This window comes from Pan troglodytes, chromosome 9 (genome assembly GCF_028858775.2).
Source record: "Pan troglodytes isolate AG18354 chromosome 9, NHGRI_mPanTro3-v2.0_pri, whole genome shotgun sequence".
Taxonomy (NCBI): Eukaryota; Metazoa; Chordata; class Mammalia; order Primates; family Hominidae; genus Pan; species Pan troglodytes.
In genome coordinates, this window is record NC_072407.2 from 8,687,934 (window position 1) to 8,700,690 (window position 12,757).

Here is a 12,757-nt window from a genome sequence, read left to right on the forward strand (position 1 = left end):
GCTACCACTGACTTTCTTTGCAGAATTGGAAAAAACTACTTTAAAAGTTCATATGGAACCAAAAAATAGCCTGCATTGCCAAGAAAATCCTAAGCAAAAATAAAGTTGGAGGCATCAGGCTACCTGACTTCAAGCTATACTACAAGGCTACAGTAACCAAAACAGCATGCTACTGGTACCAAAACAGAGATCTAGACTAATGGAACAGAACAGAGCCCTCAGAAATAACACCACATATCTACAACCATCTGATCTTTGACAAACCTGACACAAACAAGCAATGGGGAAAGGATTCCCTATTTAATAAATGGTGCCAGGAAAATGGGCTAGCCATTTGTAGAAAGCTGAAACTGGATCCTTTCCTTACAACTTACACAACAATTCAAGATGGATTAAAGACTTAAATGTTAGACCTAAGACCATAAAAACCCCTAGAAGAAAACCTAGGCAATACCATTCAGGACATAGGCGTGGGCAAAGACTTCATAACTAAAACACCAAAAGCAATGGCAACAAAAGCCAAAATGGACAAATGGGATCTAATTAAACTAAAGTGCTTCTGCACAGCAAAAGAAACTACCATCTGAGTGAACAGGCAACCTACAGAATGGGAGGAAACTTTTGCCATCTACCCATCTGACAAAGGGCTAATATCCAGAATCTACAAACAATTTAAATTTACAAGAAAAAAATCAAACAACCTCATCAAAAAGTGGGCAAAGGATATGAACAGACTTCTCAAAAGACAACATATATGTAGCCGACACATGAAAACAATTGGTCATCAGATAAATGCAAATCAAAATCACAGTGAGATATCATCTCACACCAGTTACAATGGTGATCATTAAAAAGTTAGGAAACAACAGGTGATAGAGAGGATGTGGAGAAATAGGAACACTTTTACACTGTCGGTGGGAGTGTAAACTAGTTCAGCCATTATGGAAGACAGTGTGGTGATTCCTCAGGGATCTAAAACTAGAAATATCATCTGACCCAGCAATCCCATGACTGGGTATATGCCCAAAGGATTATAAATCATGCTACTATAAAGACACATGCACATGTATGTTTATTGTGGCACTATTCACAATAGCGAAGACTTGGAACCAACCTAGATGTCCATCAATGATAGACTGGATTAAGAAAATGTGGCATATATACACCATGGAATACTATGCAGTCATAAAAAAGGATGAGTTCATGTCCTTTGTAGGGACATGGATAAAGCTGGAAACCATCATTCTGAGCAAACTATTGCAAGGACAGAAAATCAAACACTGCATGTTCTCACTCATGGGTGGGAATTGAACAATGAGAACACTTGGACACAGTGTGGGGAACATCACACACCAGGGCCTGTTGGGTGGGGGGATGGGGGAGGGATAGCATTAGGAGAAATACCTAATGTAAATGACGAGTTAACGGGTGCAGCAAACGAACACAGCACATGTATACATATGTAACAAACCTACATGTTGTGCACATGTACCCTAGAACTTAAAGTATAATTTAAAAAAACGAAAGTGGGACTGAGGAGGTTCGGAAGTCAGTTATGGAGTTGAACGGTTTGTCTGCAGAGTCTAAGTCTTCTCCATGGATACCAGAAACTGGGATGAAGTAGAAAGCTTATCCAGGTAGAAAAATCCTCAATGATGTTCTTCCGTAAGTTTCAACATGTCTTTAAGTAAGGAGGAACAATAAAAGGGTGACATTTGCAGCTAATGCCATATGGTCATGAGCTTTTGACAAAAGATGGAAGAACTCTGGAAACAGTAATAAGTAACCCCAAACTTATCTGTTTTGTATTGAGGTGCATGAGACAGAGATTGACCACCACTGAGGGCTAAGGGTAAGTACTGTTCTTGATTAAAAAGCTCCCCCTTCCCCCACTGTTGTAGTTTTGGAATGTTTGACATTTTAGAAGTATTTATGGAAGAGTTCCAGAAAGTTGAGAACACAGTACACTCAATGTAAGGAAGATGTAGAATTTGAACCTAGGGCACACAAACCCAAAACTTTTGCTTTTAACCACTGTGGAAATCTTAGGCAAATTGCTTAGATTGTACTTCACATCTCTGATCTGAGAAGTGGAGATTAAAGAAGTTCACATCTCATTAAAAATTAGCTGGGTGTGGTGGCATGTTCCTTTGGTCCCAGCTGCTTAGGAGGATCGGCTTCAGCCCAGGAGGTTGGGGCTGTGGTGAGCTATGTTCGTGCTGCTGCACTCCAGCCTGGGCAGCAAAGTGAGGCCCTGTTTCAAAAAAGGTTGTTCCTGCAGAAGGTAAACTCACAAAAGAAATCAGACAACATTACATAAAGAAGACATTTGTATATACGTTTATAGCAGCCCAATTCACAATTGCAAAAATGTGGGACCAGCCTACACGTCCATCAGCCAACAAGTAGAGAAAATTGGTGCGTATACATACATAATATGGGATACAACTCAGCCAGAAAAAGGAGTGAAATAATGGCATTTGCAGCAACCTGAATAAAGTTGGAGACCCTTGTTCTCAGTGAAAGTAATTCAGGAATGAAAAACCAAATATTGTATGTCCTCACTTATAAGTGGGAGCTAAGCTATGAGGATGCAAAGGCATAAGGATGATATAATGGACTTTGGGGACTCCGTGAGGAAGGATGGGAGGGGGTGAGGAATAAAAGGCTACACACTGAGTCCAGCATTTACTGCTTGGGTGACAGGTGCACCAAGTCTCAGAAATCACCACTAACCCATGTAACCAAAACCCCCCGTTTTCCAAAAATTATTGAAATAAAAGAAATGAGACTTAGGAATGGAGATCGGGGTGAAAAAGGAAGTCTAAAGATTTAGGCATAACTTGGTCAAAGACAAATCTTGTAAGTGTCAGAACTGGCACTGGGGCTGTGGTCTATACTCAACCATGGCAGTATACCACTTCTGTCATGGGCAAGAATGAGCTCAAGTTTGATCTCAGAGCCCGAATCCTGGATGTACTTCTTGTGAGGTTGGGAAGGTGGCTTTAAGAAAAATGCTTTCCCTATTATAGCATCAGTATTCCCATTTGAGGGAAATTCTCAGGCTTCAGAGATGTATGTAAGTCCCTCAGTTGGTATTTATATCTCCATGTACTCCAATTAAGCATCTGGGCTAACAAGTTTAGAATTTTATTCTAGAATTGAACATGAACAATGTTTATTTCAGAGAAATTATAACACTGAACTGATAAAGTTATAGACTGAGAGTCCAATATTCAACTTGTTGTTGGTATTGTGTTGGTCTGACTTTTCATCTTTGATTGACCTACATATGGGAGACCTAGCTATAAAATAGGATTGAATGGGAAAATCTGAGTAGTTGCATTCAAATGAAGGTTTAAGATATTTAACGACACCAAGCTCTATGTTTGTGTTGCAGAGCCCCGTCAGCCAGTGGCATAATCTCATTTGGGGGCCAGGGCGCCCTCTCCTGGACAGTGTTAGAATGGGGACAGTGTTAGAATGTCAATGTTTGCTTCTGATTCAGATCTGTTTCCAAGACTGAATATGTATCTCTTCTGTTTATTTTCCTATAGTGAAAGGTAACACTTTTTCCTGCACATCTGAGGCATATCTCCCTTAAGTTGGAACAATGAGGTTTTGAAAGTTTGTGCATCAAATTAAGGGATGAGGACTTACTGTAACCTTAAGGATAATTCAACAAGTACGTTGGTTTATTGGATACTTTTAGTTTTCAAATGTTGTACAAGGCATCCAGATACAGAATAGACTGAAATACTAAGTTTGTCAAAGCAGAGTTTATCCACTGGAGGTGGTAAATGCTGGATATGAATCTGGATATGAATTTCAAAATCTAGATATGAATCTGTATAGACTGACAGCCAAATAAAAAAGTAGGACTAAGGGTACAGCATACATGCAGGATAGAAGGATCCTGTATATTTTGGCCACTACCAGCAATTTCACACAGAATGTAAAATGTAAGCTTGGGGAGCAGGTTGCAAGCTTCTGGAAGTTCCCAGCTTCTCCCGAGGTTCTATAGAGTTAGAATCCTCTGAAAGGGGAGTAGAAGTGAAAATGAGATCCTTCCCATAATGATTCTACTGCATTAGCCCCTTCCCTGACTATATTAGCTCCTAGCCTGAAAGAGAAGGTCAGGTTGTATCTCCCAGGCTTAGAGCTAGCCCTTCCTGAAGACACAGGGACAGCAGTAATGTTGATAATGCTGTTTAAGCATTTGTTATGTTTGTCTTACTAGGCCCTTCATATGCAGTATCCAAGTTATAACTACTATCGAAAGAGATTATTCAATTTATGCTTAAAGAACTGGAAATGATGTAACTTGCTTGAGGTCACATAGTGAGTATGTAACTGGGCTGGCTTTGCAAACTCAAGCCTTTGAGGCTTCAGAGGCCATGCCTTGTCACACATCCTGAAGTGTGACGCTCCAACACATGAACATCCTATTGGAACACTTGAAGAAAAAAACTGCTTCTTCAGTTTTTCACTGAGAAAAGGGATGTTAGAGAAGGTTTCATTCAAAAAGATGTGAAGGAGATCTACCATTCCACCCACAAGGAGAGTCCTTTCCACAATATAAACTGGAGTGGGGGAAAAATCTCTTCAGTATCTAATTTTGAAGAGTTGCTATTCAGTTGTCTTAAATAATTTAGGACCCTACCATCACCCCCTAATACTGTGAAGAGATTAGACTTTAGACAGATAGGGGACTGGAGTTCAGCCTGAGTCCCAGGAAACTCATCCCCACCCTGGGAAAGTCTTTGATTTCTACTTGGTGTCCCTAGAATAGCTGCCGATACTAGGAAGGCCAGATGCAAGAAACAAGGGGACTTGGATGCAAGGGATTATGACTCAGTTAATGGGTCTGTTCCTTCCTTCTGGACCAACCCTGGCATGCCAGGAACAGCTGTATCTTAAGTTTAGATTCTGTGCTCATCCTTCTAGGACAAAGCCTGCTATTAACTTTCTATATTGAGGAAAGTGGGGAGGGCTCAGATCCCAGATGGAATTCCCTAGACACCTGAGCAGAATGCTTATAAGTGCAAGGTCTCTGAGGCATATGTAGAGCCCCAGGCTCTTACTGACATGACCCAGCCCAGGTAAGAACATCTTACAAAGAATGATATAGAAAAAGAATAGCGGTCATAGGGAGGAGTTCCCAGCTTAAGGATGAATAGACCTTGGGCAATCAACTTAGCTCATACTCCTGTAAGTCTAAGGCAAGACTCAGGAAAGGCATTCTCTGGGAAGGGGATTTAGAATGGGTAGAGTTCCCACAGAGCCACAGACAAGGAGATTGATGAAGCCTCTAGTTCACTAATGACAATACAAGACCTTTTAAATACATCACCATGTTCTTTAAATAAACACAATATTTTATTCTTATTCAACAGAGCCAGGTACTGTGCTAGCACATGACTTCTAGTAAGACAGGCAAGATCACCACTCTTTTAGAACTTATTCTGTTTGGGGAAAGATACATCAGAAGACAATTCAGAGAACTATTCAGACAGTACAGAAATAGGGCTTGGAACTAAGAATCAAGGCAAGGTTCATTAAAGTGGATATCTAAGCTATGGCAAAGTGAACATGTAAGGATTCACTAGGCGAGGGAGGAAGGAAGAACGTCATTTCAGTATCAGGAAAGAACATGTATTCTTCTCAAGCAAAAGGACATGTTGCAGTTGGGAAACAAATGCAGTCTCATTGGAAGGTAGTAAGCAGGATGAGGAATGGTAAAAGCCATGGCAGGTTATGGTGGATGTGTTTGGATGGATCACTCAGATGAGAGGTTGCTTTGCAGAATGCTTATGCTCATACCATCCCTGCACAGAAGCTGCAGTAGACTACTGTATTTAAGGTATGAGAACTGCTCCTGACAAATGAGGTATGAATTAAAGAGCTACTCTCAGTGTTAGGATCTTAGGGGAAAAGACGGGGGTCAAAAACTTATCCCAAGAGTCGGTCCTCCCCATGTAGCAGCTGAAGTGCATCTCTCTAGTCAAGGATATGCTCTTCAGTTTCACAACATGTTCCCAGAAATGAATAGGAAGAGATGAAATGGAGGTATCCATCAAGAAACAGCCCTGTATGTTGTCAGGTATGAGGAAGGAAAGCGAGAGAAGATAAATTCTACCTTCTCCAGAGTTTCAGGTCAGTCCAGAGGGGACATCTGACATGGCTGGAACAAGGTCTGTGATACCAGAGACCTATTGGATTTCATGAAAAGTCACTTCCTCTTGTGTCCACAATTCACCAAGCAATTCAGATCACAGATGAGACCAGTTCACACTTGGTCTCATCTGTCATTTGTGCCTGTAAGTTCCTCTTATAACATGATCTCTGCACAAGTCTAGAAGGGAGCCATTTGCCAGGGAAAAAGTGAAGGGATTCAAATTGCATTAGAAGGAAAGATGGACCCTGAAACAGCTTTCTCACTAATATAGGAGGGGTAATAGCTGTACTTAGGAATCATGGCAACAGAAAAATCCACTTGGTTGAGTCCTGTTAATTTTTACATTCAAGAACTCTACATTTCTGGAGTAGAACAAAACTTTTCCACATTACAGCTTTGTTTAGTAGGACATATTCAAGCTATAAAAGCCATTTGATTAGACATACGAGTAAAATAGAAAAGTCTCCCTTTATTGTAAATCTAAATATCAGAGGAAAGATTATCTAGCCCCTGATTGTCATGAATTTATAGCTCTTTTGCCTTTAGGATTAGTTCTGTGACTTGTCAACTTTCAGATTCTGTGTCCTACTGAGGAAGCAATCTTCTTGTCAAGAGATAATACTGGGTAAAGATTATATACTGTTGGGATCTGGTCTGATATATTCATGAAATAACAAGTGGCATAGTCAAAGGGGCAGTTGAAGGGATTATCTGCAGAGGCTTGAGAAGAGTTAAGGAACTTGACAAGGGATGGGGAGGCACTGGGACTAACAGTAAGCAGCACAACTTAGCCTAGAACTGACCGGGTAAAGCAGGGCATGGTTACCAGAAAACACAAAGGGTCACTTCAGGAGCTGGGGCCTTTGGTAGAAGACCAAGACACTGCCAAACATAGCTGGTAGGAAGGGAACTAGAGAGTAGGTCTCTAATCTCTGGTTTTACCCTTATCTCTCCTGTTAGTGCCTCACATTGACTGAGCCTACCTGGAAAATAGAGGACAAGGGAATCTGGGTGATACAGCCCATGAGTAAAATATAGCATCTGAGACATAGAACAGGGATCTATGCAAACGGAGAGTGCAAATGAAGAATAACCAGAATATCGGTTAAGGAAGCCAAGCCACCTCCTTCCAACTAAATCCATCACTCCATTCTACCTGATGACTTCACAGGCCAGTTCCTGTGTACTCCTTTCCTTCCCAGCCCCAATGACTCAGCCTTTTTATTTTCCCTATTTTGCAGTTATTGCCAACATTATGTCTACTTGTCATAATCTTTGAGAATCTGAAGGTGAGCCCAGCTTATGGAGAGGTTTTATGGGATAATGTCAGACTTACAGCAGTCACCCTCCCAAGCACCACAGCTTCCTGGAGATAGACATTCCAGAGTCTTTTGAAGTTTGAACATTTTTGGCTTTGCATGTTAGTCTCAACAGAATAAAGAACTAATGCTTAGTGTTACTGCCAGACCCTGTATTTTCATTTAATCATGACAACTTCTCTAGGCCATAGCTTTAAGTTTGTTGCAAAGTGTGGTTAGTTGTATTTCACTAATGGGATAAAGCAGTTTGCCTAAGCTTTCACTGCCAAGATCTGAAGACAGATCTAGAAAAGTCCTAAGCCCAGATTGCTGACTATTCTGTAGTCAACCTAACTAGGCTTAAGATGTAGAGCATGAAACTTCTTACACACTCCTCACCTTCTTTCACATTCCTCTGATATATAAGGAACACATTCTGGTATAATCTTTTAGACAAAGATTAAAAAAAAATCAGACAACACATTGTTTTCATGTATTTGCTTTAAATTGACATCTTTTTAGTGAGTTGCTCTGGACTTCAAGTAAGGGTGTTTCATGGCCAAACATTTGTCTTAGGCTTCATGCCACTCTGCACTGAATGTCTTCTTCCTCCCTGCTGATAACCCTCTGTTTCTGGAGCCTTCTCTTCATATTCAGTCTTCATGAAGGGAGGAGGCCCTTGCCAGGCTTTGCCTTTGGGTATCAAATACGCATAAACTGAGCTTTGGTCAGCTTTCATCTTTCAGAAATCACTTTGTTTCTACTCTCTGGAAGGTCTCATCTTTACCACCCCAAGTCTCTGCCTTGTGACTTTGGCCTGCAAATTAGACATTTCAGCTCATCCAGTAGTCAATTCTGGTCCCAGGCTTAAGCTTTGGTTTACCATAGAGCCTAGATAGTCCCAGGTGTCTCTGACCCTCTGACACTTCAGTGCATGTCCTTTTCTTTCAAGTAGCTGTACACTCTAAAACCTTCCAACATAATCTCAAGCACCACCTCATAGCCTACCTGCAGTGGTAAATGACCAGATAGTTATTTGCTTTAGGTCAGTTCATTCACTGATGCAAGAATATCACTCCTCGAAGGTCATACTACAAAAAGATACATTTCATTCAAATGAGTGTTTTGGCTTGTGCTTTGTAAGATTTTGCGAACATTTTAGTGTAATATGACACTGACATTCTAGAAGTTCTTCTAAAGATGACTTATCTAACATCTAGTCAGTGACCCTATTATTATAGGAACTTAGAGTAAAATATTGTCTTTTATTTCCAGGAAAAACATCCTGCTGCGTTTAGTGGTACAAGTGAGAAGGTTCACATATAAATAGCCATGCTCACTTTTCATAATGTCTGCTCAGTACCCAGCTCCTTCTGGCTCACTGGCATCCCAGGGCTGGAGTCCCTACACGTCTGGCTCTCCATCCCCTTTGGCTCCATGTACCTGATGGCTGTCGTGGGGAATGTGACCATCCTGGCTGTGGTAAAGATAGAACGCAGCCTGCACCAGCCCATGTACTTTTTCTTGTGCATGTTGGCTACCATTGACCTGGTTCTGTCTACTTCCACTATACCCAAACTTCTGGGAATCTTCTGGTTTGGTGCTGGTGACATTGACCTGGATGCCTGCTTGGGCCAAATGTTCCTTATCCACTGCTTTGCCACTGTTGAGTCAGGCATCTTCCTTGCCATGGCTTTTGATCGCTACGTGGCCATCTGCAACCCACTACGTCATAGCATGGTGCTCACTCATACAGTGGTGGGTCGTTTGGGGCTTGTTTCTCTCCTCCGGGGTGTTCTCTACATTGGACCTCTGCCTCTGATGATCCGCCTGCGGCTGCCCCTTTATAAAACCCATGTTATCTCCCACTCCTACTGTGAGCACATGGCTGTAGTTGCCTTGACATGTGGTGACAGCAGGGTCAATAATGTCTATGGGCTGAGCATCGGCTTTCTGGTGTTGATCCTGGACTCAGTGGCTATTGCTGCATCCTATGTGATGATTTTCAGGGCCGTGATGGGGTTAGCCACTCGTGAGGCTAGGCTTAAAACCCTGGGGACATGCGCTTCTCACATCTGTGCCATCCTGATCTTTTATGTTCCCATTGCTGTTTCTTCCCTGATTCACCGATTTGGTCAGTGTGTGCCTCCTCCAGTCCACACTCTGCTGGCCAACTTCTATCTCCTCATTCCTCCAATCCTCAATCCCATTGTCTATGCTGTTCGCACCAAGCAGATCCGAGAGAGGCTTCTCCAAATCCCAAGGATAGAAATGAAGATTAGATGATTACTATTTTCTTCTCTCTCAAATAAGCTCATGGAGAAGGTGTTTAAATATGGTAGGCTGCTTCCCATTAGGAACTTTACAAGCAGTTTGAGGTATTAGGCACTGTGCTCTCCAACTTTTGTAGTTCCAAAGGAATTCTAAGAAAGTATACAACTCTAAGTCCTAAAAGGTGGAAAATACAAAACTTACAACTAAAGGATATTTGAGCTGCAAAGAAGGTAAACCAACCATGATAACGACAAGCTGCTAATATTTAGCATTGTTCATGTAATTCTTGAAAATATCCTGACATGAGGTATTATTTATATTATATGAGGAAATAGGACAGAACACCCTTGCTTTATGAACTACATACAGTTACTTAAGCTGCCTAGCTCCACGTTTGGTTGGAATTTGTAATACATTGTAAAGTTATGTATTAATACTTTCTATTCTTTGTTTTCTGTATATCCTTTAAAAGGTAAATTAAAAAAACTAAGTCATTTAATTGAAGTTTCCTTAGCTGCAAGGTGACACCTTCCTGAGTTAAGCCTCTCTTAATTGAGATGCTGTTCAAACTGCCTGTAAAAATGTGTTCTAGAAGACTCACTTTTATGTGCCCAGAAGACTTGGGGATACTTATGAAAGGGAATGTGGCCTGAAAAAAAATTGTCAGGTCAATGAAGGAAAATGAGACAAGGTTACCATGTCTCAACATTGCCTTTGTTGTATTCTCTGCAGGCTTGACGCATATGAGGACTCTGTGGAAATAAGTCTTCCCTTTCCCACAGAAACACTCCCCAAACCCTAATCCATCTGTAGGATTCCTGCCGATAGTGTGCTACATCCTTAAAATGAATCAGCATCAAGTTGCGAGTTATATAGTTTATAGAGACACTGACTTTGTCCTCCAGATTAAATGTTAGCTCAGTGACTAGAACATAGTTAATATGGATAAAGCATTTAGTTACTATTGACAGGATTACTGACATAGTCCTCCCAACCACACTAAGCTAAGAATTACTCTATTTTGCAAATGAAGAAATTGAGGTTCCCAGAAGTGATAGAATTGCCCAAGGTCACTCAGAGAGCAATAGTAAAACCAGGAATTCAGCCAAGTTTGTTTTTAAAGCTCAAAGGCTTCCAAGCCTCTCTGTTCCACATTTTCCTTAACTGAGGAAGGGTGCTGAAAGGCCTTTCCTGGAGGTCTGAGTTGTCATGCACTTAGACATTAGCTACACCCATTATTTCTAAAGTCAGAAGTGTACAGATCAAAAAGCAGTTTCTTTTACAGTGCTGTTTCCAGAGGAAGGACAAAACGTAAATCTAGGTCTGCTCACTAATTCTACAACTCCATAAAGTCAGGAAAATGTTGAATACACTAGGCTTTAGGTAGAAACCAAACTGACCAAAGGAGTAGTCAAGTGCAAAGGAAAGAGCACCGCATGAAACCAGAGAAACTTTTCTAGTTTCTCTTTGGCTAGTCCAGAGAATGGAAACCACTCCGCTAATGGGACATCTGGAATGTGTGATCATTTAGGGATCCAATTACATGCATCTCTAACTTCCATCCTATCACACCGTAATGAGTAGCTTTCCCTAAACTTTCATCCGAGTTTAGAGAAATTGAGTGTTCTTCCTATGAATGGAAAAGCAATCATAAGATAAGTCTTCTGCTTTACCTATCCCACCATGGTTGGGAACCAGAGGAAGATTTTTGGAATCAGTGCAAAGTTGTGCTCACCAGCTCTCTATGGAGCAGGGGTGAAAGGGCAAATCACAATGACCCAGAATTACCTCTGGTGTGATTTTAAAATGTCATCTAATAAGGTTAACCTCAGGAGAGGTACAGAAACCTTGCTGAAAGTATACTAGAAGAAATTAGATATGAGTTGGGACCCAATTTATGGAATTTCTTGGAATTCAGCCTATCATGTGAATGAATCTTGTCTTCATTTTCCTAAAGTTGTGCAGTCTGTGTCAGATTATAGAATAGCATGTTCGTATAATTCTAGCTTTCATTTATTGTAATATTGAAGTTGTGAAATCTAAATGTAGCCAAGGGACATTAAGTTGGCCACCTAAGCATAAAAAGGTGAAACAACTTATGAAACATACAAGAAGCCATGAAAATTATTGTGGCAACCTTTAAGTGTACCTTCCAGATCTTCTAACAGTGAATGCAGTTGACTGACAGCATTAACTGCTGCCATCTACTATCCCCATGCTCCCACCGAGGCCACATTTCCCAGAAGCTGTTCCCAGTGATCCAGCATAATAGGGACATAGAATAGGCCCATTTGGAACTGCACACTTCTGACAGGGAACTATGACTCCAGGACTCTCACATGGAACTTTCTAAAAGTTTCAGCAAGGCCAAAGTTTATAGATCTTTCCTTAGCATCCTCTCTCAATCCTTTACAGATGTCAGGCTGGCATTTTCCATTAGTTCTCTCAACTTCCTCCAGCTCCCTCCCGCATTCTCCTTCACAAGCATATCCTTCAGTAAGATACTAAGATGGGATTGGACCTAAGATAGTAGAGGATTTTTTTATTATTATACTTCAACTTTTAGGGTACATGTGCACAACGTGCAGGTTAGTTACATATGTATACATGTGCCATGTTGGTGTGCTGCACCCATCAACGCGTCATTTAACATTAGGTATATCTCCTAAAGCTATCCCTCAAAGGACATGAACTCATCATTTTTTATGGCTGCATAGTATTCCATGGTGTATATGTGCCACATTTTCTTAATCCAGTCTATCACTGTTGGACATTTGGCTTGGTTCCAAGTCTTTGCTATCGTGGATAGTGCCGCAATAAACATACGTGTGCATGTGTCTTCATAGCAGTATGATTTATAATCCTTTGGGTATATACCCAGCAATGGGATTGCTGGGTCCAATGGTATTTCTAGTTCTAGATCCCTGAGGAATCGCCACACTGTCTTCCACAATGGTTGAACTAGTTTACAGTCCCACCAACAGTGTAAAAGTGTTCCTATTTCTCC

General features: G+C 41.1%; 1 protein-coding gene across 1 annotated transcript; it reads left to right on the plus strand.

Annotated features, from left to right (window-relative positions):
• Nucleotides 1-8,654: 8,654 nt before the first annotated feature.
• Nucleotides 8,655-9,910, plus strand: OR52M1 (olfactory receptor family 52 subfamily M member 1). The gene has a single exon (XM_016920243.4). It carries the CDS (start codon nt 8,809-8,811, stop codon nt 9,760-9,762), a length of 954 nt encoding a protein of 317 aa, XP_016775732.2. The 5' UTR covers nt 8,655-8,808; the 3' UTR covers nt 9,763-9,910.
• The last annotated feature ends 2,847 nt before the right edge of the window (nt 9,911-12,757 follow it).

Excerpts from the sequence above, each read along its gene's own strand:
- OR52M1 (XM_016920243.4), top strand. The coding sequence starts at position 8,809 with ATGCTCACTTTTCATAATGTCTGCTCAGTACCCAGCTCCTTCTGGCTC.